This window comes from Huiozyma naganishii, chromosome 5, assembly GCF_000348985.1.
Source record: "Huiozyma naganishii CBS 8797 chromosome 5, complete genome".
Classification (NCBI taxonomy): Eukaryota; Fungi; Ascomycota; class Saccharomycetes; order Saccharomycetales; family Saccharomycetaceae; genus Huiozyma; species Huiozyma naganishii.
The window spans coordinates 286,796-307,189 of NC_035926.1; the positions used below are offsets into that span (position 1 = coordinate 286,796).

General features: G+C 42.0%; 10 protein-coding genes across 10 annotated transcripts; 6 read left to right on the forward strand and 4 right to left on the reverse strand.

The window, feature by feature from the left end:
* Positions 1 to 2,008: 2,008 nt before the first annotated feature.
* Positions 2,009 to 2,506, reverse strand: SMB1 (mRNA splicing protein SMB1; the record flags this gene model as incomplete). Its single annotated transcript, XM_022608127.1, has 1 exon — positions 2,009 to 2,506. One exon carries the CDS (start codon positions 2,504 to 2,506, stop codon positions 2,009 to 2,011), a length of 498 nt encoding a protein of 165 aa, XP_022464654.1.
* Positions 2,507 to 2,849: 343 nt separating this feature from the next.
* CHZ1 (Chz1p) lies at positions 2,850 to 3,347 on the forward strand (the record flags this gene model as incomplete). The annotated part of the gene is made up of 1 exon (XM_022608128.1): positions 2,850 to 3,347. One exon carries the CDS (start codon positions 2,850 to 2,852, stop codon positions 3,345 to 3,347), a length of 498 nt encoding a protein of 165 aa, XP_022464655.1.
* Positions 3,348 to 4,420: 1,073 nt separating this feature from the next.
* On the forward strand, positions 4,421 to 6,943 carry FIR1 (Fir1p; the record flags this gene model as incomplete). Its single annotated transcript, XM_022608129.1, has 1 exon — positions 4,421 to 6,943. The coding sequence occupies one exon, from the start codon at positions 4,421 to 4,423 to the stop codon at positions 6,941 to 6,943; it is 2,523 nt and encodes an 840-aa protein (XP_022464656.1).
* Positions 6,944 to 7,228: 285 nt separating this feature from the next.
* ZRG8 (Zrg8p) lies at positions 7,229 to 9,850 on the reverse strand (the record flags this gene model as incomplete). Its single annotated transcript, XM_022608131.1, has 1 exon — positions 7,229 to 9,850. One exon carries the CDS (start codon positions 9,848 to 9,850, stop codon positions 7,229 to 7,231), a length of 2,622 nt encoding a protein of 873 aa, XP_022464657.1.
* Positions 9,851 to 10,149: 299 nt separating this feature from the next.
* On the forward strand, positions 10,150 to 10,701 carry GOT1 (Got1p; the record flags this gene model as incomplete). The annotated part of the gene is made up of 2 exons (XM_022608132.1): positions 10,150 to 10,171; positions 10,307 to 10,701. The coding sequence occupies 2 exons, from the start codon at positions 10,150 to 10,152 to the stop codon at positions 10,699 to 10,701; spliced, it is 417 nt and encodes a 138-aa protein (XP_022464658.1).
* A 163-nt stretch (positions 10,702 to 10,864) lies between these two features.
* HER2 (glutamyl-tRNA(Gln) amidotransferase subunit HER2) lies at positions 10,865 to 12,283 on the reverse strand (the record flags this gene model as incomplete). The annotated part of the gene is made up of 1 exon (XM_022608133.1): positions 10,865 to 12,283. One exon carries the CDS (start codon positions 12,281 to 12,283, stop codon positions 10,865 to 10,867), a length of 1,419 nt encoding a protein of 472 aa, XP_022464659.1.
* Positions 12,284 to 12,436: 153 nt separating this feature from the next.
* Positions 12,437 to 13,534, forward strand: JNM1 (Jnm1p; the record flags this gene model as incomplete). Its single annotated transcript, XM_022608134.1, has 1 exon — positions 12,437 to 13,534. The coding sequence occupies one exon, from the start codon at positions 12,437 to 12,439 to the stop codon at positions 13,532 to 13,534; it is 1,098 nt and encodes a 365-aa protein (XP_022464660.1).
* Positions 13,535 to 13,700: 166 nt separating this feature from the next.
* GSR1 (Gsr1p) lies at positions 13,701 to 14,273 on the reverse strand (the record flags this gene model as incomplete). The annotated part of the gene is made up of 1 exon (XM_022608135.1): positions 13,701 to 14,273. The coding sequence occupies one exon, from the start codon at positions 14,271 to 14,273 to the stop codon at positions 13,701 to 13,703; it is 573 nt and encodes a 190-aa protein (XP_022464661.1).
* A 600-nt stretch (positions 14,274 to 14,873) lies between these two features.
* Positions 14,874 to 16,469, forward strand: PRC1 (carboxypeptidase C PRC1; the record flags this gene model as incomplete). Its single annotated transcript, XM_022608136.1, has 1 exon — positions 14,874 to 16,469. The coding sequence occupies one exon, from the start codon at positions 14,874 to 14,876 to the stop codon at positions 16,467 to 16,469; it is 1,596 nt and encodes a 531-aa protein (XP_022464662.1).
* Positions 16,470 to 17,456: 987 nt separating this feature from the next.
* KNAG0E01530 (uncharacterized protein) lies at positions 17,457 to 17,924 on the forward strand (the record flags this gene model as incomplete). The annotated part of the gene is made up of 1 exon (XM_022608137.1): positions 17,457 to 17,924. One exon carries the CDS (start codon positions 17,457 to 17,459, stop codon positions 17,922 to 17,924), a length of 468 nt encoding a protein of 155 aa, XP_022464663.1.
* Positions 17,925 to 20,394: the final 2,470 nt, after the last annotated feature.

A 20,394-nucleotide genomic window follows, 5' to 3' on the forward strand; every position in this document is an offset into this window, starting at 1 on the left:
AAGTTGACGCAATATGTTTACCATGCGTATCTGACGCTTCATAGAGCGGCGCATCCGTAACTCATATATTGTAGACTTTTACAGGAGGACGCACAGAGTTCAACAGATACTGCTTTGCATTGTAGTCAGTAAATTCAAAGGCATACATTATTATCAAATACAAGATATAAGTCAATCTTTGCTGAATCAAACTTACGGATATGATTATACCTTTAATCAACTTTCTTGCTTAATCTCATGTTCATTCAAGGACATTTTTGATATTGTATTAGTTTATAAAATGCACTGTACGATCCCTTATTAACGCATATTGCTGACCTTCTTATGTTTTGTATTTAAATGGGCAGATAAATGATACTGCGATAAAATCTTTGCTCCGTCTTTTATAATATATGAAAGGAGCGTTTCTTTCCATAGAAGAGAGTATAGCTCAACATTCATTTCGCACACAAGAGTACGTCTGCAAGAAGATATGTTACCTTCTTAATCAGAGTTTGCCCACATATCTGCGTTTGCTACTTATCATATTTCTCTCATTCCTGCTTTTTTTGCTTCGTCCGCCAAACTTAATCTTTTAACAAAAAATCGACAACTAACACACATGAAACATTTTGCTAAATTTCGTACAACAAGATATTCCAAAGAATTAAAAATTACGTTAAAAGTGATGAAAGCAATTATAAATTACTTTTTAATCATGTGAATAATAATTATTTTTTAATAATTAGAAATAATATTTGATTGTTTAATATGTTTATGTCATTTTGAATTAAAAAGCAGTTTTACTTATTAAATTATTGTCACTATTTAGTTTTTGTGCAATTGTATTTGCAGGTTTTTTTTTTGTGCAAAATCTAGGATTAGCCAGTGTAAGTTTCTAAGACTATAAAGGATGTTTTTGACTTCGGGAGACATAGTGTATATGATAAGTGACGCACTAAGTCACCTTCTTATATATTGTACATAAGTGGCCGAAGACGTAAGGTCCTTATCCAACAGAAAACTTCTTTTGCTATATCTCAGTTTGTGTCGGCATACTTTATCTGTCCCGTGCCATTCGTAATTGATGATGTGTCACAGGTTTACTTCCTGCGCCCCGTCGCAACAGCCAGTATTTATGCCAAAGCATTTCGACATCTAATCATCTTGTACTAAGATAATAAATTAATGGAATGCTAAAGATGGACTCTAGTCTTCACAGTCTGAAAGACCTACAGCAGTTAAGAATATTCGGAAATAAAAACTGAACCGTCCGCGTGCTGTTGGTCAGTAGGTTGGGAATGTTGGGAATTATAAGCTGAGGTGCCCATTTGGAGTTGTCAAGTAAACAATGTTCACCTGGACAATCCAAAAGGAAACCGACGTTTCGTTAATGTACATTAGTTATACTTGTGTAATTCCTTTTAACAGACTGCACAATATCGGTAAATGATTAGTCAATAGAGCAAACACTGTTCACTAATACACCATCTAATATGTCTCTGTTGAATGCTGTGCGTGCTCCTGTGAGAGATCTGATGTAGTAGCAACGGTTACACCATTCCATGAAACATTAGATAAGCATGAGGGATACAAGGTGTCCTCCACAGTACACCGTTCCAAAAAGGTGACTGGTGATGGAACCAGTAGGGTCGTGTAAACCGATAACTGTAAACCAAGTTCTATGAAAAGGTACATAAATTGTTCTGTAAAACTATTAGAAAGTGATCTCAACTACAACCCTTTGCATGGAAGCTTTTCTTAGAGTTCCTGTAAGATAATCATGTTCTGATTATATATCTCAACACCATCTTCAGCCCCTCAAAATAATCGCTGTAGAAAGAATATTCCTGTACCTCATATCAACTTGTGCGTGCGTATTGAATATCTGCCCTATTTCTTCAGCTGCCCATGAAACCAGGGAATCAACAATTGTGCCCTGTACCGTGAATAAGAGTCTTGATAGCTGTGTGAGTGGAATCACACCTTAGATATCGTTATCACCATTGAGAAACTACCAGATTGTCCACTAACGTTTTTTGAAGCCTGGTGGAGGTTGGAACTTTTTTACTGATACAGTATCACTGTTATCACTGCGCATTATACCATTACGTTTACCATTAGAATTTTGAACTTGTTGTTTCAAGACTTTCCCTGCTTTCTTTTTATTTAGGTTTCTTTCTTTTATCAGCTTTTTCTTTGCTGACTTTTTCTGTTCTAACCGTTCCCTCTTTGTCAGTTGTGGCGTATCCTCTACTGTAGTGGACAATATTTGTTCACCTCTTAGGATAGTCAAACCCAATACTCTTTTCTCAATCTTGACATCTTTTGTGTTCCCCTGCCTGATTTTCATCTGTTGAGATTTAGGAATTCTTTCCTCCACGCACTCATTCAAAACAAGATTCATATGCTTGTCAAAAGCCAACATTTCTCCAATGTATGAACGCCCATCCTGTGTGAGGACTCTCAGTTTATAATTTATTAGGTCAGGCAATTGACTGTTTTGTTTCACGCTAACTCCCGACATGTGGTTTAACGTGGAAAAAGTAAAAGTCTACTAGTGAGATTGGTTATGCAGTACGGTACGTGTGTGCGAAGGTTCAAAGTTTTTGTCCACGCCAGTTCTTCTTACCAGAACATAAAAGATCGCTGAAATTTTTTTTGTTTTTATTTTTTTTATTTTTTTATTTTTTTTCCCTTCTTCTTGTTCAACTGAGTACATCTTCTTACTTGGAAGTCGATTAAACGGAAGTTGTAATCGCGTACACGTACAGTGTAGTGATTGAAGAAAGTTATTAGGGTGTTTCGTTTTTCACGTTCCTGATAATTTATCCTTTTTCTTCTTTGCACATCCCTAAATACTTAACAATATGGTAGTCGAAAAGAAAGATACGGTTGTTAATGAGAGAGAGAAAGAAGTGAACAAAGTTGACACTACTAAACCCGCTACGGAATCCTCCGAAATCACGAAAAAAAGTAAAAGAACAAGAAGGAGGAACTACGATGACTACGATGCTGAGGTGAACAAAGACGAACAAGACTCGAAGAAACAGAAACAAAAGGGGACTGTATCGGACCAAACTAAAGCAACCTCTACAAATCTAGGTGACGATGACGATGACGATGACGACGACGATTCTGATATTGACGATGCCAAATTAGACCAATTTGTTGGTGTAGAGGAGGAAGACGAAGACGATCTAGCTGAAATTGACACTTCAAACATTATCACTGGTGGTAGAAGAACCCGCGGGAAGATTATCGATTACAAGAAAACAGCGAAAGAATTGGACGCTAAATCCGGTGGGACGAGCACTACAGGTGATACTGAGGAGGAAGAGACAGATGACGCGGACTTCAAGGCGTAATTCCCCGAAGCGAAAATTGACAGTTGCTTATAGGGTATAGGTTAGGTACTATTTGCTACATTTCTTTTTCTTTTTTTAGTTTATTTTTGTATTATTTCTCTCCCTGTGTTTCTCTTTCCTTCTCATGCAGGAGGGAAAAGAAGCACTATCAAGAATACTAAACGTAAGATAGCGATGGCCCGATATCTTGTAATTTGCTGTTTTGAGGTAAATAAATATTTCTTTCCACACTCCGGAAGGCATTTTATCCCAGACACCCCAGGTACTAAAATCGACCCCCCCGTTTCTTGCTGCGATGTCACACGGTTGACTTCATGGACGAAAACGGCAACCGAAGTGAATCTAGAAGGAAAAAACCCTAAGAAGCGAGAATGGGATGAGGTGATGAAGTTCGAGACAATGCGAAAAAAGAAAGAGAAAGTGTAGTGTATTACCCGAAGATGGAGAGTGAAAAGGCGCGGCAGAAACAGGAACCTGATGTTCTGGAAGGGACTTTATTAAAGAGGAAAAAGGGGGGTGTAACCCCAGACATCACACCTTAGAGTATGGAGGGGAGTCCGTACGATTCAGCCCCGGTATACCTTCCAATTTCTATACATTATCCCAATCAGGTAAACGTGTAAACAGAAGAGGAAACTGGAAAAATTTAATGTACAGGCACGCTTAAATCACACTATAGTAAAATTGCACTTTAAAGAAACTTATTCAACTTCTCCATATATTTCTTTCTTTTCTATCTTTCAAAAATACATCCAGAAGCTCGGTTGACTATCGTTAGTTGACTTAACCCAGCATCTTGCATCCTTTCCATTCACAGGGTGACTGGGTGAGAAGGGAAAAGTTGGAATAATTCAAGGAAGGAGTTTAACAAAAACAAAAAGAAGTTTTTTTTTCTATTTTTCAGCCTTAACGAAAAAGAAAGATTTGTACATATAACCATTTGCTAATTACAATTTTTCAACCTTAACAACAAGGTTGCCTTTCTCCCTATATAGCTTAGTTGCTGAATACGCTTTGACAGGAGAAAAAATACCATTAAGAATAACAACATCTTTACTCGAGCACCAAATAGAATGAGCAGTAGCAAGTTGTCTACGCCTCGAAGGGAGCTGCTCTTTGGAAGAGAGGATATTCCAGAGCTCTCGCACAACGAGTTTAGAGTATCTTTTTCTAAAAGGTGGCGGGACGATTCATACAGCTCACACTCGAATACACAACAGAGCAAACCAGAATTGGTGTCACCAAAGGGACAGGTTAGATTCTCAATACCGGATATAACTGAGAACAGTAACGATATGGAAGCGGATCTGCCCCCCGTGGTATCTTCTCCAACTAGAATTGTCTTTCCCAACGAGGACACTACCTTTACATCTAATAGGTCCGTTGGAACACCACCACGTGGAGGGAGAACTCCACTTTCTAGACCTCGTTCAGACGTGATGGGGTACGTGGTAGATATGCATTCTAAAGTTATGATCAAGATACCTGAATTGCAGTGGAGCCCCCATGATCACAGAGAAGGGAATAATGGTACAGAACGACATAGTGGTGCTGACAAGATACGGGAGAACTCTACCAACTTTGTTCCAAGACATAGAATGACAAAATCATTACAATCTGTTCTATCGCAAACAGTCGATGAGTATAGCGTACCTTGCACCAATGATGGTGATCTATTGCATCAAAGGAATAAGAGTGCTGACGAGTTGTCTCTCGATGCAATGTCGCCGTCGCACGTTGGCGACCATACTGGGCTTCACAGTGCACGATCCTTGTCGCCGCGGAGGAATAGCAACTCTAGAGGGAATCTTTACTTGAGCTCCGATTCTCCTATCAACAAATACAAGGTTCCGATACCGTTAGAGATCAATCTACCTCCTTATCTGTCAAAGGCAAATGCGAACAAGAATACAAAGAGGAACAGTCTGATATTTGATGGTAAGGGTTATAGTCAGTATAACGGCGATGCATTATCAGAGGAGGAGAGCGATTCTGAGGTGGCTTTAGAGAACGAAGAAAATACTACATCAGAGGGACTATCCACTCTAATAAAGGACGATTCAATCCCTTCTGCCACATACGATATTTCCTATGATGTTGATGCAGAGGAGGCAGACTGGCTATTAGGAATTGATAAAGAGGCCAATGTGAACCTGAAATTACAGAACAAAAACTTAACCAAAAAAAACAAGCTACCTGCATTGCCGTTACCTTCTTCTCAGAGGTCAAAAGACTATCCTTCGAAAACTGACGCCAGCGGCAAGCATGGAACATCTGCTCCACCCACTAGGAGTTTCCATGGAGATAATATTCTTTCAAACGACTGTGTGTCGCCAACAACATCGAGATATTGTAGGGAGGAGACAAATGAGTCGCTGAATATACTGGCAACGCCTTCTAGATCCATTATAATACCAGATCTTGATGAACAGCTAGGACAGACCCCACGTAGCGAGGCGAAATCGCCGAATGGGACGCTGAAGTTCTTCGAGAAATTCAACTCACTAGGCACTAGTAGTTACGATGAAAACGTATCCCCAACAGCCAAACAGAACTTTCCATTAACAGATGTTTTGAACACTTCATTCAAATTTCCCAACATGCGCGTAGAAAAGCAACAACAAAACAAAAATAATCAGATAGAGATAGACGATAACTTCCAAAAGGTAGCACCCGTATCAGAGCAGTTTGAAAAGAGAAGAAAGAGTTTACAAGCCGCTCAACACGAGGGTCTCCTGTCTCCAAACAGACAGGGATTTGGAAATACGCACAGAAGAAGCCAGAGCGTTTACACAATCAATTTTTGGGACACTACTGGGAAAAATAACACCTCTGAAGACGTATTAGTCGATGCGACGTCGACACCCCCAAGGTTTTCAAGAAATTCCAGGGGTACTATTGGATTGAGCCCACATCACCCAAAACTGCCTTATGAGTTAGGTCTCAACTCTGGAGTACACCTCGATGGTAGAGGGCAATCAGACCCTTCACACGTTACAAAAAAGCCACCAATGATGCCACTCTCTGAAATTAGGGAATCTGAAGAGATAAGGCCGCTTTCGTCTTTCAATTCGTTCTCTAGGCCTGTGGTACCATATGTCGATTTTCCAATAACCAAGGACATCAAATCAAAAAAGAATCAAATAAACCTACTCTCTCCTACCAGGCAGCTATCAAATAGCGAAAGTACCCAGTCATCCTCAACGAATTCTCAATTCTCCCAAAAAAGTGCTAGAACTGATATCACCGGATACTCCTACCTGGGCCATCAAGCAGAAGACTTTGGATCGACACCAGTGAAGGCATTTCCACAGTTCAGCGGTGCTTCTGATGAAGATGATTTTAAAATTGTCAAGGAGAGACGAGACGATGGGAAAATAGTTGAAGTAATAGTTTTGGAAGACGATTTTGAAGAAAAAGTTGATGGTGCGAGAGCGAAATCTTTAAGTGACACAACACCGAAACGAATGCTCAGAGGTTCAAAAAATTCAAAACTCAGGGAGACATCCCCTGCTAGATTTGGTAATGTTTTGTCTATATGCGAACAAACCGCAGTGGAAGCGAGAAACACGATATACGAACTGGCCGGAAAATAAGGTCGAGGATTAATACCAAAGGGACTTTTTAAGTGCATTACTCGACGGTAGTGTCTATCTTAATTGATTTCATCATCGATGGGGCAGCGAAAGGTGAAAAGATGTCGCATATATTAGTAGGTTAGACTATTCTTAGGACTGGATAAACATACGAACTAAATAAAATAATGGTCATCTGCATAGATAAGCCAGGCGATTAATAGAAGGAATGATTTGTTGTCACGACTTTATATAAGCTGCAGAATGCTGCTTTCTTTCAACAAAACTAAGTTATATCTATGTGTATTATTTATTTCCCCTAGGGGAGTTAGTCATTGTGGGAGACTCCTGAATGGGACTCAAAAAATGACAACTTGTGGATGAGTAGTTTGGCGAGGGTTTTGGATACGTATTAGAAGTAGGGGTGCTGATAGAGTCGTCGGTTGGCGATAATGTTGGTGAATGCGGCGGAGTTTTGTTGTCTTGTATACTTTGCGTTAAATGGTCACTGTCAAAAAATGTGACAGTTTTATCACTAAGTTCCAGTCTACTGTTAATGGGGGTAGTTTCTTTCGAGGCGCCGATGGGTTTCCCTTGATAACTATGCGTAGCCTTAAAACTCATCGGGGATGTGCCATAATTATTGCGAGATCTAGATCTTAGTGTGCTACGTCGAGTGCCTGTTTCGCCAAACTCATAGTCTTCGGGGACGATATTAATTTCATCCAAGTCATATTCGTCATCTTTCAATGCCTTTCTTTGGTTATTGTATTCATCTTCTTCTGTCTCATCAATAAAGTACAAAAATCGGGTTGAGTCTGGCACTTCAGAATCCAAATTACAACTCAAATCATGATATTTCAGTCCATGAGACCGAGCGGGGGGTGGCAGGCTCTGGGGGGTAGGACTTCTCAGTTCACGGTGCGGTGAAAATACATGAGAAGGCTGAAACGGGGTCTGAAGGGTAGTCTCTTCAGATAGGTTGAGAAGCACCTCGTGCAAACTGGAGTCTTTCGAAAGGGGGTCTGGTATTTGCCTGTTTGGGGAAGGAACAGTAAGGTGCTGATCGTTTTCGTCATCAAATAATTCAAACAAATCTCGGTACATTACTTTCGAGCCCTCTTCTTTCCTTTCAGTCTGGTGAGTACTATGCGGTGGGATATACGGTTTCTGTTTACTAAGGAGCATCCATGGTTTAGGTGATGAATCTGTTACAAGTTCGTTTTCTTCGCTTAGAGGCTCATCACTGTCATCATCAGATAAAGCAAAAAGATCGCCGTATTTCTTGAGTGGAGCAGAAGGTATTGAAGGTTTTAATGGTTTTGCGCCGTTGTATCCTTCCGTGTTGTCATTGATAGCCACCTCAGATTTGTGAGACTGGACGTCTGAGCTATCTTCGTCATCAGATAAACTGAATAGATCATTGTACGAGCTTATCTTCGTAGTAGATATATCTTTTGGTGTTTCACTGGCAGTTCGAAAAGCTTGCGTATTTGTAGAAATGTCTTCGCTCGTGTTTTCATTATTTTCGTCATCGGAGAGGTCAAAAAGATCATCATACTTCGAAATATTTTTATTCCTACTCTCTAAAGTGGAAGGGATGCCTCCTTCATCTTCTGCTGTATGGGGTGTATTCACTGCAGGATCATTTTGCGGTGAGATGACATCATTGGCTTGTAAAGAAGTATCCCTTACGCCAAGCACATTTTGTGATTTCCTTGCAAGAGCCTTGAGTTCCTCAAGAATATTGTCATTGTCCAAGTTCATGTCTTCATCAAAGTTCTCATCCTCATATAGATCGTCAATATAAACTTTCTCGCCTTCTACTTCCTCATCTTCGGGTTTTGGATAGTATTTTACTGAAGAGGTCCTACCGTTTAATTTGGATACCTCGAAAGAAAATTCAGAGTCTGTCGTTGATTCTTCGTCTGAACTTCCACTTAAAGTTTCATTTGGATGTTCCTCTTCGTCACTGGCTGGTTCCCTACTTTGTGTCCTTTTCAGTCGGAGTTTTCTTCGCGTAATATCTGTCCTTTCGCGTTTTATTGGTTCTTGAATAGTTATCTGGGGCAGCTCTACTTTTGAAATTTCATCCAAGTTCTTATCAGTAACGGTATTTTTGAAATTGACAAAGTCTACATCAGAATGGATTCTTGCTTGTCGGTTTTTATACTTTTGTTCCTTTGCTTTAGTCCGAGGAGTTGTCTCGTTGCTTTGAAGAGACTCACGATACGGTTTGTCTCTTTTGATATCTAGCACCTCTTCACGCCCACCGTTTAAGCTATGTCGTTGTTCCTTGCTTTTAGGCTGTCTTACAGGTTGTGATAGGCCTTCATTCAACTTTATAACCTGTGTATGGTCGTTCATCAAGTCCGTAGATCCCCAAGAATGCGTTATCGTACCCTTTATTGCTGGCATCTCCTCAAAACCATCGCTATTTAATGCTGGTAATAGGGTGTTTCCATCGTTCGCATTCGCTACAGGCCCGTGTGATGATGGTGGACTATGAGTGATGGCTTTTTTATATCCGACACCGGACGATGCTGGCGGGCTTCCATGATTAGCGTTAGCCGACGCAGTGTAAGAACCGTTCAAGTTGGAATTCGATGTTCTTTTAAAAAGTTTAGCCGTAAGTATCGTTTTGTTCGCTAGTCTCTGGAAAGATTCAAAAGTAGGTGAATGTTTCGAAGGAGATATAGATTTACGATGAATCGATGGAGGAGGCGTCGTCTCCAACAGTTCTTGGGCAGTAATATTACTGAAAGGATCTATACCATTATCAATGCTGCGTCTTTGGGGTGGTAGTGATGAAGGTGGAGTCGTACTGCCCCCAGCTGTGTTCGAAGTGTGTGCCCCTCTGGAGCCAGAACCACTATTAGTCAAGTCTGCTGAATCAGACTTTCTATGTGCATTTATGAAGGATCGCATCACCCAGCCCCATGAATTAGTTTGACGTCACTGACAAAAAAAGTAGTTCTTGCGAGTCTCCTTCTAGTACTTGTTCTCGGGAAGATCTCACTAGTCTCAGGTCGAAGGCGTTGGATCGAGAACTGAATAATCGCTTCTAACGAATGGCCTTCTCTTTTGCCGTTTTTTGGTACATTTTGAAGGAAAAAAAGAAAATAAATAATGAACTTCGCCAAAGTACTTTATATTGGGGCAGTTACCGAAAACACGAGATACGACCCTGTTGAGATCGAATATTACAAACCCAAGAAGCACAAGCGATGTGGTTGAGTGAGTCCCAAAGTATGTTTTGAAGGATATCTTCATTTGTTAACGAATTTGAAGCTGTTTTCTTCTCTTTTTTGATTATTTTTTAAGCTGATTTTACTAACGTGTTTTGGAGTACCGCGTACCGCGATAAACCGCTGTTTGCATTAGGATTTGGGGTTGCATTCACCTTTGGTGGGTTTCTGTTTTTTATGTTTGGTATAATAACATTTTTTGATAGGGCTCTGCTGGCATTGGGTAATATTCTGTTCTTAATTGGGTTGCTACTGATAATTGGTACCCAAAAGACCCTAGTATTTTTCACAAGACCCACGAAGAGGCGTGGGACTCTATTCTTTACCTTTGGGATACTTCTCATCCTCTTTAAATGGACTTTCACCGGATTTATCGTTGAAACAATCGGCATATTCGGCCTCTTCGGTGACTTCTTTGGTGTTGTAGTACAGTTTTTGAGATCCATGCCAATTATCGGACCAATTCTATCAATGCCACCTATTGCCCCGATTATTGATAGAATTGCAGGTGTTAGCGTTTTACCTGTGTAGTTTAATCGTTGAGAACTGGTCTCGCTGCCTGGATTTCAATTTACATGTAAGTAATCACTTAGACTGTTAGCATATACATAATCAACAATACCGTGGGGTGGAAGGACTCTCAGAAAGTGAATGATATTACAATACACATTATATACATGTTTCTGTTTTATCTTCATGTGTTTTGCTGGTACAACGACGCAGCAAAATCAAGAACCCTCTGATCATCACCGTATTGGCCAGCAATTTGAATTCCTAAAGGCGTTCCATTTTGAACGGGTATCGACAGTGCAGGTAGACCAGCCAAAGACATCGGTGTTGTGAAAACATCTGTGGCATATGCACTTAGCTCATCAGCACTCTCAATTGAAGTTTCCTCCTTGATTGTCTTTGGCCCGCCTATATTAGTAGGTGAGAGGATAAAATCGATGCCATCTGGTGCACTGCGGTTTCCTGTGAGAACGTTGGCAAAATTAAACACATTGTCAAATTCATCTATTAGTTGGACGCGCAGTTTTTGGGCTTTTATAAAGTTGTTCTTGTAGGATGCCGAGCACAAGTTGTAATTCCCTAGGATAATCCTCTTTTGGACTTCAGGGCCAAAGTTTTCGGCTCTTGTGGAACCAAACAAGGTATTATGTTCATCCATATCCCCAGCAATAGACCTCGAGCCATATCGTATCCCATCATACCTCGCCAAATTGGATGCTGCTTCTGCCGGGGCTAAGATATAATACATGATCAGAGAATGCTTAATTGAAGGTACGGAAACTGGGTAAACTTCGTATCCAAGCGACATCAATCTCCCAACGTATGTCAAAAAATGTTGTCTCATCTCTGGTGTTAATGAGGATAAGGAAAATTCTTTCGGTATACCAATTTTGGGCTTCGTGTCCCGTTCTACGGTGATGTGACTTTTTGTGAGTTGGTCTCTCAAATCGTCCGTTAGTGACGTAGGATCCCTCGGATCATATTTATCCAATACGCTAAAAACTTTCCTTAAAATGCCGATATCTTTTGCCAAAATACCCACTGTGTCCAGGGATTGTGCAAAATCTATGACGCCAAATCTTGAAATGCGTCCGTAAGACGGTTTAAATCCCAGTATTGACCCCCACGCAGCTGGCAGCCGAACTGACCCACCAGTATCAGTTCCTAGGGCAAAATCAACCAAGTCAGCGAGCACGGCGGCAGCAGATCCGGATGAAGAACCTCCGGGGCAATAGTCTTCGATGTCAGATATCGGGTTGATAACAGGACCACCCCCCAATCCATTGTTCAGCCCACTGGCACCCATCGCAAACTCATCCATATTTGTCTTCCCCAAAATGACGGCCCTCGAGTCTCTTAGCAAGTTTACCACAGTGGCATCGTACGGGGCTTTATAATCTTTCAACATGCGAGAGCTACAAGTTGTAGCTCCAAAATTTTTGGTTGATATATTATCCTTAACGGCTGCAAGCAAACCCTTTAGTGCGTCATTTTTACCCCTCGGAGGATCATTGATCTCGGTCACCTTATTGATGTGGTGCGTAAAGATATTGTAACGTGACTGTAGGCCTGGAAGTCTTCTTAACACTGTTTCCAACTGCATCTTTGGTCCTAGTTGCAGTGCTGTACAGTTTAAGTATGCGCCTGCCTGAAGATAGCAAATATTTATAAGTGAAAAATGCGAGATCCTAAAGCGGGCGAACTGGCATCGAGGAATGAGACAAAGAAACAAGCCCTTGGGGGGTGAAAGTGCAAAATGGTTGATACCATAGATATCACCGATGATGACGTGTGCGGTATTTTCCCGCGAGGGACCGGTGAAGAAGCAATTCTTCTAGAATCCACGGATATATCCTCTGAAGATGAAACCGCTGACGGGACAACACCTCATATCGTCACAGGCCATATCCAATCGGTTCAAGAAGTTCAAAAAGTTCTACCCTTAGGTCATCTACTTGCTAATGACCTGTTGCTTAACGAAGGGGAGGAGAACCGCACAGAAACGACAGAGAGTACTTTGGAAAGAATACGGCGCGAACTTTTGCAACTTGAAGTTTCTAATGATGAGACCTTGGAAAAGGAATATGCGTCGTTGTGGGCTTTCTACGATAAGTTGGCAGCGCAACAGGAAGCAAGAATACTATCGTTGGAGAGAGACATGATCTCCAAACTTGATAAAAGTATTCGGGCATCATCGCCGCCGGATACAACTATCTTACCCAGAAATGTTCAACTAAATTATTCATCGTTACAAAGGATCATGGCTTTGGAGACTAGGATCTCCCAGGTAGAGGCACAGTTGGGTCCCTCTTACCTGTTCAATGCGGGGCGCAATAACGATGATGATAATGGTGATGAAAGCTTCTCCAGACCGTTTGTGAGCCAGATCGATGAGCTTCATCGGCATATGAACCTTTTACTGCATAATCCTACTGATGCCAATGGAATAACTGCATTGGAGGAAAGATTAGTCGCCTTGAATAAGAATTTTGAAGCTTCTTTACTCGGTAAGAAATTACAAAGGGAGCCAGATGCTCTCGGCGAGATAGACTGTCGTTACATAAGCGACGAAACCAAAATAGAGCGTATCTGTGCTGCTTATGAGGAGATCATGCAGTATGCTGTGATGCTTCCTCAATTGACTACAAAGCTCCGAGACGTTAATCAACTGAACCATAAAGTGAATGAGACTTTGAAGATTGTACGTGGTTGGGATAACATACTTCAGGATATGAGGGCAGATACGACCAAATGGTCCCATTTAATTGACAAAGTGGATCGAAAATTAGATGCACAATACGACGAAGTAATGTCAAAACTTGAAGGACTTAAATCGCAACGATTAAACCAGTAAATTATATAGAGGTATGTGAAACAGGAAACGAAATCAACCTTAGTAAAACTTTAATATATAAAAAGAGATGTTGGAAAGAATGGATGAACCTATGGAGATAACATATGGTTGCGTGAGAGTATGGAGGAGAATAAGCATACGAATGAGGTGCATATACACACACAGACTATTTCTTCTTCTTTCTACCAAAGAAATTTCTCTTCTTCTTCTTTTTACCCTCATCTGGGAGATGTACTGGTGCCTGGTAGACACCTTGTTCTGCCATAGGCATAGATTGTCCAACCAAGTTCCCGTTGTTATCATATGGATTCATCCCGTTGAACGATGGGAAGTCCGGTCTCACCCTAAACCCGTACTGCGGAGTTTCCAACTGTTGAGCCCAGACTGGATCACCGGAGACAGCGTACTCGAACGCCCTTATCGTATCCAACGGCCTCTCGTCTCTTGCCCTAGTTGGGTTTGAAATATCAGGGTTTGTTATTGGTTGTCCAAACACATCGCGCAGGACGTGGCCATCCTCTTGTGAGAAATACGACTGTCTATTCATGTTATCGTGGAACGTATCCGCGGCTTGCTCGAACGGTTGTGCTTCGTGGACAGCATCCAAGATCGGATCGGCCACAGAGGCAGTACGCACCTTCAAACGCGCAGCATCCTCCTTAGAGACTTCTATCTTGGAATTACGTTTCTTCTCGGCGCTGTCGCCAGAGACGTTCGACTTCTTCCTGAAATGCATCATTCTTTATTTTGCGGTTGGCCTTGCTGAAACCAGGGAAACCAAATGAGACAGTGTTCGTTCCAAACCTTATCCTATTTGTATATAAACGGGGCAGTGGTAACTATATCGAGAGAGATTGAGTGTCGCCTGCTGTTGCATCCTCGAGAACAATTCTATTTCTGTGTTTGTTTTCAATGACCAAAAAAAAAAAAGAAACGAAAAAAAAACAAAAAAACGCCTCGATCCCGTGTTTTTTTTTCCCAACCCTAAATTAGGACTTGGTGAAGTAAGACCTAAATTAGGGCTTAAGGCGTAACCCTAATTAGGTTGTGGTGTAAACCCTAAAACCCTAAATTAGGGCTTTGTTTCAAGCCCTAATTTAGGGTTTGGTCTCGGAAACGGGGTTTATCACCAACCACGAAAGCAGCCGCTATCTGAGATAAAAAAAACCGACCCTTTTTTGTGTCTTTCTAGAGGTTGAAGGGAAAAAAGGGCATATATATATATATAGATAGATATACGGGAGATGCAGCATAAGATAAAATAAAGACTATCTCTGACATTCTCAAAACAACTGCGAGCGCCACTGGCATAATAGGTGAGCGCAAAAGATACACTTTGATGACTAAATTACTTTCGTTGGCCACGTTGGCCCTGGCGGCAAACACTGTCGCTGTCAACGGGTTTTCCTTCCAACACCCGTTCGCTTTGGACAAGATTCAAAGGGAACTGGAGGCTGCTGCCTCGTCCGCTCGTTCTACTCTCGAGGGAGCTGGCTCGACAGTCAAAAACGCGTACACCAGCGGTGTATACGATAATTTTGTCTTCCCACAAAGTCTACAGGACATAGACTTCAGACCCAAGGGTCCCAGGGGCAACATTGTCCGCAAAAATGACTGGGATTTCCACGTTGAGGACAATTCTGTCGAGGACTTCAAGTTGAGAGTCAAGAAAATCGTCGACCCAAAGATTTTGGGCGTGGACCCAGGTGTGAAACAGTTCACCGGTTACCTCGACGTAGAGGACGAGGACAAGCATTTCTTCTTTTGGTTCTTCGAAAGTAGAAACGACCCTGAAAACGACCCAGTGGTTTTGTGGTTGAACGGTGGGCCAGGGTGCTCCTCCATGACCGGGCTGTTCTTCGAACTGGGGCCCTCTTCCATCGGCGACCAGATTAAACCCATCTACAACGACTACGCTTGGAACTCCAACGCTTCCGTGATATTTTTGGACCAGCCTGTGAACGTTGGGTTTTCGTACTCTGGGTCTGCCAGTGTCTCAAACACAGTGGCCGCAGGTAAAGACGTTTACGCCTTCTTGCAACTGTTTTTCAAGCAGTTCCCCAAGTTGGCACCAAACGATTTCCACATTGCAGGTGAATCCTACGCGGGTCACTACATCCCAGCATTTGCCACAGAGATTTTGTCTCATCCACAGGAGGAGAGAAACTTTAACTTGACTTCAGTTTTGATCGGGAACGGGTTGACTGACCCATTGACCCAGTACAAGTACTACAAGCCAATGGCCTGTGGTGAGGGGTCAGGTTCACCAGCCGTGTTGTCGCCAGAGGAATGCCAATCTATGGAGGACTCCTTAGACCGTTGCTTGAGTCTCATCAAATCGTGCTACAACTCGCAATCTGTCTGGAGCTGTGTTCCAGCCTCCATCTACTGTAACAACGCGCAATTGGGTCCCTACCAACGTACTGGTAAGAACGTCTACGACGTAAGGAAGGATTGTGAAGGTCCACTGTGCTACCCTGAGATGCAACCCATCGAGAAATATTTGAACTTGGATTACGTTAAAGAAGCCATTGGTGCCGAGGTAGACCACTTCGAGTCCTGTAACTTTGACATCAACCGTAACTTTTTGTTTGCTGGTGATTGGATGCAACCTTATCAAACAGCCGTGACCGATTTATTGAACCAAGACCTACCAATCTTGATCTACGCTGGTGATAAGGACTTCATTTGTAATTGGTTGGGGAACAGAGCCTGGACGGACGTTCTGCCATGGAAGCATGACAAAGAGTTTGCCAAGCAACCAATTCGTAAGTGGAAGGCAAAACTAACCGGTGAGCATGCAGGTGAGGTGAAGAGCTTCGACAAGTTGACTTACTTGAGAGTGTTCGATGGTGGGCACATGGTCCCATTCGACGTCCCAGAGAACGCCTTGAGTATGTTGAACGAATGGATTCACGGTAAATTTATTCTATGATTCAATTTGTCACTTTTTTGTAAATCCAAGTCTATGCAACCCTTAGCGAAGTATTTTTGAATCCTTCGTTTTTATCTTTTTAACATAAAATATGAATTATATATACAAAATTTCTTTTCCATTTCTTCAGTAAATAAAACTTAGGGTTCAAGAGATCCCTGCCTCCACTCATACACAAGTCCAATAAAGACGACCTATAGTATAGAGCTGAATATGCTGGAAGCTAAGAATGATGCTGCACTACGCATGTTTGAGGTGTGGCAGGGTCTCCCAGCAGACGATCACTGCCGAGCGCCAGAAGCTCCTCTCCCGTATACGCATTATATAGGAGATTTATGTTGAATAGGGTCTTGTTCGCCGTGGCTATTCATTGTAGTAGAGTAAAGAGATGTTTTAGTTCAGGTATGACTTCTGGTATATACTTAATATATAAGTATATGGTTCGATGATCTCTTCTATATTGTCACAGATAGAAGGATCAATTCATTCGATGTAGTTAGGCTTTATATACGTGAGAATTTGCTCAGAGTCAATGGTGTGACTTTTCACTTTCTCACTGTGGTGGATACTTCCACACTTGTGGCATCGTTATTTGTCTCGTTAACATTTGTGTCTTTTATCAAGTGTGTGTCCTGTTTATGCCCATGATGATATCCTATCATCCTTATCATATTCATTTTCTATATCCAGCAATTTACATAAACTGTCGATGAATTGTTTTCACCTTTTATATGACGATAAGCAATGTAAAATTGTACGAAAGCCGAATTTCCAATATCCAACAGTTTTCCTGCCAGAACAATAAAATGTTTTATAAATATCGCTTTCTTTTTCTTTAAAACGTAAACAAATAAAAGTGTATATCATATACAGAACACATGAATACGCACGTATTAGAAGATCGAACAGGAAACGAAGTCTTCTTTCAAGCACAAAAGCTCCTTTGGAAAGTAGCCATACACTTATATTTGTCCGGAAAGAGATAAAATGAGAAAGTCGGGAGGAAAAAGGGTTGTTGAATGTTTATATAAAATAGCCGCCGTCCTCTCGTGCTGCCAGAGACCATTTAACGTGTTGTACGTTCGTTTAGACCTCGTACTAACCAAAATACATGTTCATCTCTCTCGGTATTTTTCTTTTCTCACTCCCGAGGGAAGAAGGATGAAAAGGGAAGAACGAACGCAATTGACCAAAGTGAAATGTTTAGCCACATTGAGATATTTGCAAGAACATCGTAACGAGTTTATCAAAATTGGTAATGTTGATGAGCAAGGTGTTGTGACCTTTGATATTATTGAATTCAACATAATGAGGAGAATTATCGAGGAAAACGTAAGAATGAAAGCACCCCATGTTGAAATTTTGCCTGAAATCGGAGTCGATTTTGCTCAACCAAGAAGTGGGCAGGATCATCGTTCATTTGAAAGTATACCACCGGTGCCCTTTGCTACTTAAATGGAGTATTTAATTGGACCTTCCTGCTTTCTGAGTTGAACGTAACCCGCATATTAAGGTAAAGTGTCTTTTAGAAATTCGGATTATCAGAAATAGCTAAAACGATCCTTTGCCGTATACTCTATAATAAACATTTCAAAACACCAACAGGATTGGTTATCACTTCTCTGAGCTCAATTATGTTCAGAGCTTTTAACTTGTGTCCTCGTGTAGTTCTTCTCTAAAGCCTATTTAATAATCATGAAAAAAGCCTTGTTTGTGCTTCGTCTGGCAGCTAGTTATCTACTTCTTTTATTTGGACATATCTCGATTTTTGGACATGCTCAGTAAGTATGTCCAAATTTTCAGATATGCCTGTGGGGTTGGAACAGACCAACGGTCCCAACCGACTGCTGGTGTACGGAGCGGTATGGTCCCTGCAGCCGTCACTTGCAGGTTCAAGTCTGCATAAAGTGTTGTGTAAAGCTACGGGAAAATTATCTCGACAACAGCTCTTTGCATAAAAACGTTTTTTATGGAACAGGCAGTATGGGAGGATCATATTCTGATTCCACATCCCAACAGTCTGAATCTATCTTAGTTTCTTGCTGGTTCGTGGGTCCGGGCTCCAGATTGGTACCGCCCCATACTCAAGACTTCCTTAACTATGTGTCATGGTTAAGAAATATCGTCTGGAAGAGTGGCTATTCGTGTATGTGATGTACTGGTGTAATATGTGGTTTTGTGCACTTTTTTGTGTCAATCTTCCCCACCTGTTCCACACTAAATCCTTGGATTATAAAAGGGTTTCTGGGGTTCTGTTCCATTAATCATTCTCGTTCACCACTTTTGTCGTTCTAGTTGTCAAGTTGGTTTAATACGTTTTTCTTTCTTCTCTTCTCTTCTCAGTACACCAGCCACCCATTTCCTATCATGCATTTTTTATCTCTTTGGTGTTAAGGGTGGCACAACAATTCCGGCTGCGAATACTCGCTCTAGGTCTATCCTCTGCTTCGTATGCCATTTTCTATCGGACGTTGAACATTGCGGAGAGGCGGGCTTTCTTTCGATCCTGCGTCTTCTCTCTCAACGAGCTGCTCCAGTTATGTTTCCAATCCGTCAGACCATTGATTCACGCACTCCACGTCGTTTGGTTCTGCTCTGGTACGTTCCCTGCAAGTTTTACCCTCGGGCCATCGATCCTCGCGTCATCAACGCTTTATGGTCCCGACATGGTATCTTTTCAAAGTATATACCGGTCTTCCAGTCTTTGGTTGCTAGTTGGCGATTTTCCGGTCCGTTCCTTTGAGGTGCTGACTTCTGGGCCTTCCCAGGACCAGCTTTGTGTTTGTGATCCCTGTTGTGTCTCCCCATCCATTGTTCTCTTCTGCGGTTTCTGCCTTTAACGGATTATCATTTTCCATGTGGACTAAGAGCCTGAGATAGTCATGACATCTCTTGCTCTACATCCGCCGGCGGGTGTAGTGTGCTTAGCACGCATGGCAAATGATAATTCGGCTTCTGTGCTTGATTCTCAAGGCTGAGGACTGTGTTCTTTGGGGCTGTGCACAATACGGATCCCATTTTCCAAAGCTGGGTCTGGGACGGTTCTGGTTGTTGGTTCTTCCGAGTACCGCGGACCCTCGGTGTCGCACACAAGGGCACTCCCAGCTTTTCAACCTTCGACCCTATCGTCAATGCGCATCCTAACCTGTGCTGAACTCCACGGCTCCAAATGCCTGTGCACACTAGGAATGCTGCTATGTATCACAAACCCAGTCTGCTTGACCGTTACACCAAGTATCTTCAGACTAAATGGCCACGAGCCACCGGCCATTTTGGGTGCTCGGTTTAGCTTGTAGCTGGCCACTACTCGCTTTGCCGTTCACCCCGCTCTCCTGGTTTGGCAAACATGGCGTAATGGAACCCTACATATCTTCGCTCCCGCCTCCTTCACTCCGAGGACCCACATTCGCTGTGCCTGAACTTCACACCGGGGCACTTCAGAATACCTCATGGTTGTTCGCGGTCGCTACACTTGGGACTTGTGGTGGTGGTTGTTTTAATACTGTTGCACAACTCCATGTTGGTTTGGACAATGAATCGAAGTTGGTCCGTAATGGCACATGACATTGGTGCCTTCCGAACAATCTTCTTTTGTCATTTGTTTCTTCCTACGGTAGTAATGGTTTCTCTCTATTCCATTTTCCTACTGTCGTGTTAAGTGGTTGCTTCTTCTCTCTTCCACTTTGATCTAAAACACGCTTCTTCCATATTCCTATCACATCACAGATATGATCTATTGCGGTATGCTTTTAAAGTTGGTGGTGATGTTTCATTGAAAGACCTGTTGAACTCCAAAGGTTAATCCCACTGACAGGGTGGTCAGGTATTGGCGGCATTGATTCCTAAAGCAGACAGACGATGGTTCGACTGCGGGGTGTTCCACCTTGGTGGTAGGGCCAGCACTTCGCACAAAGCAGTGACACAT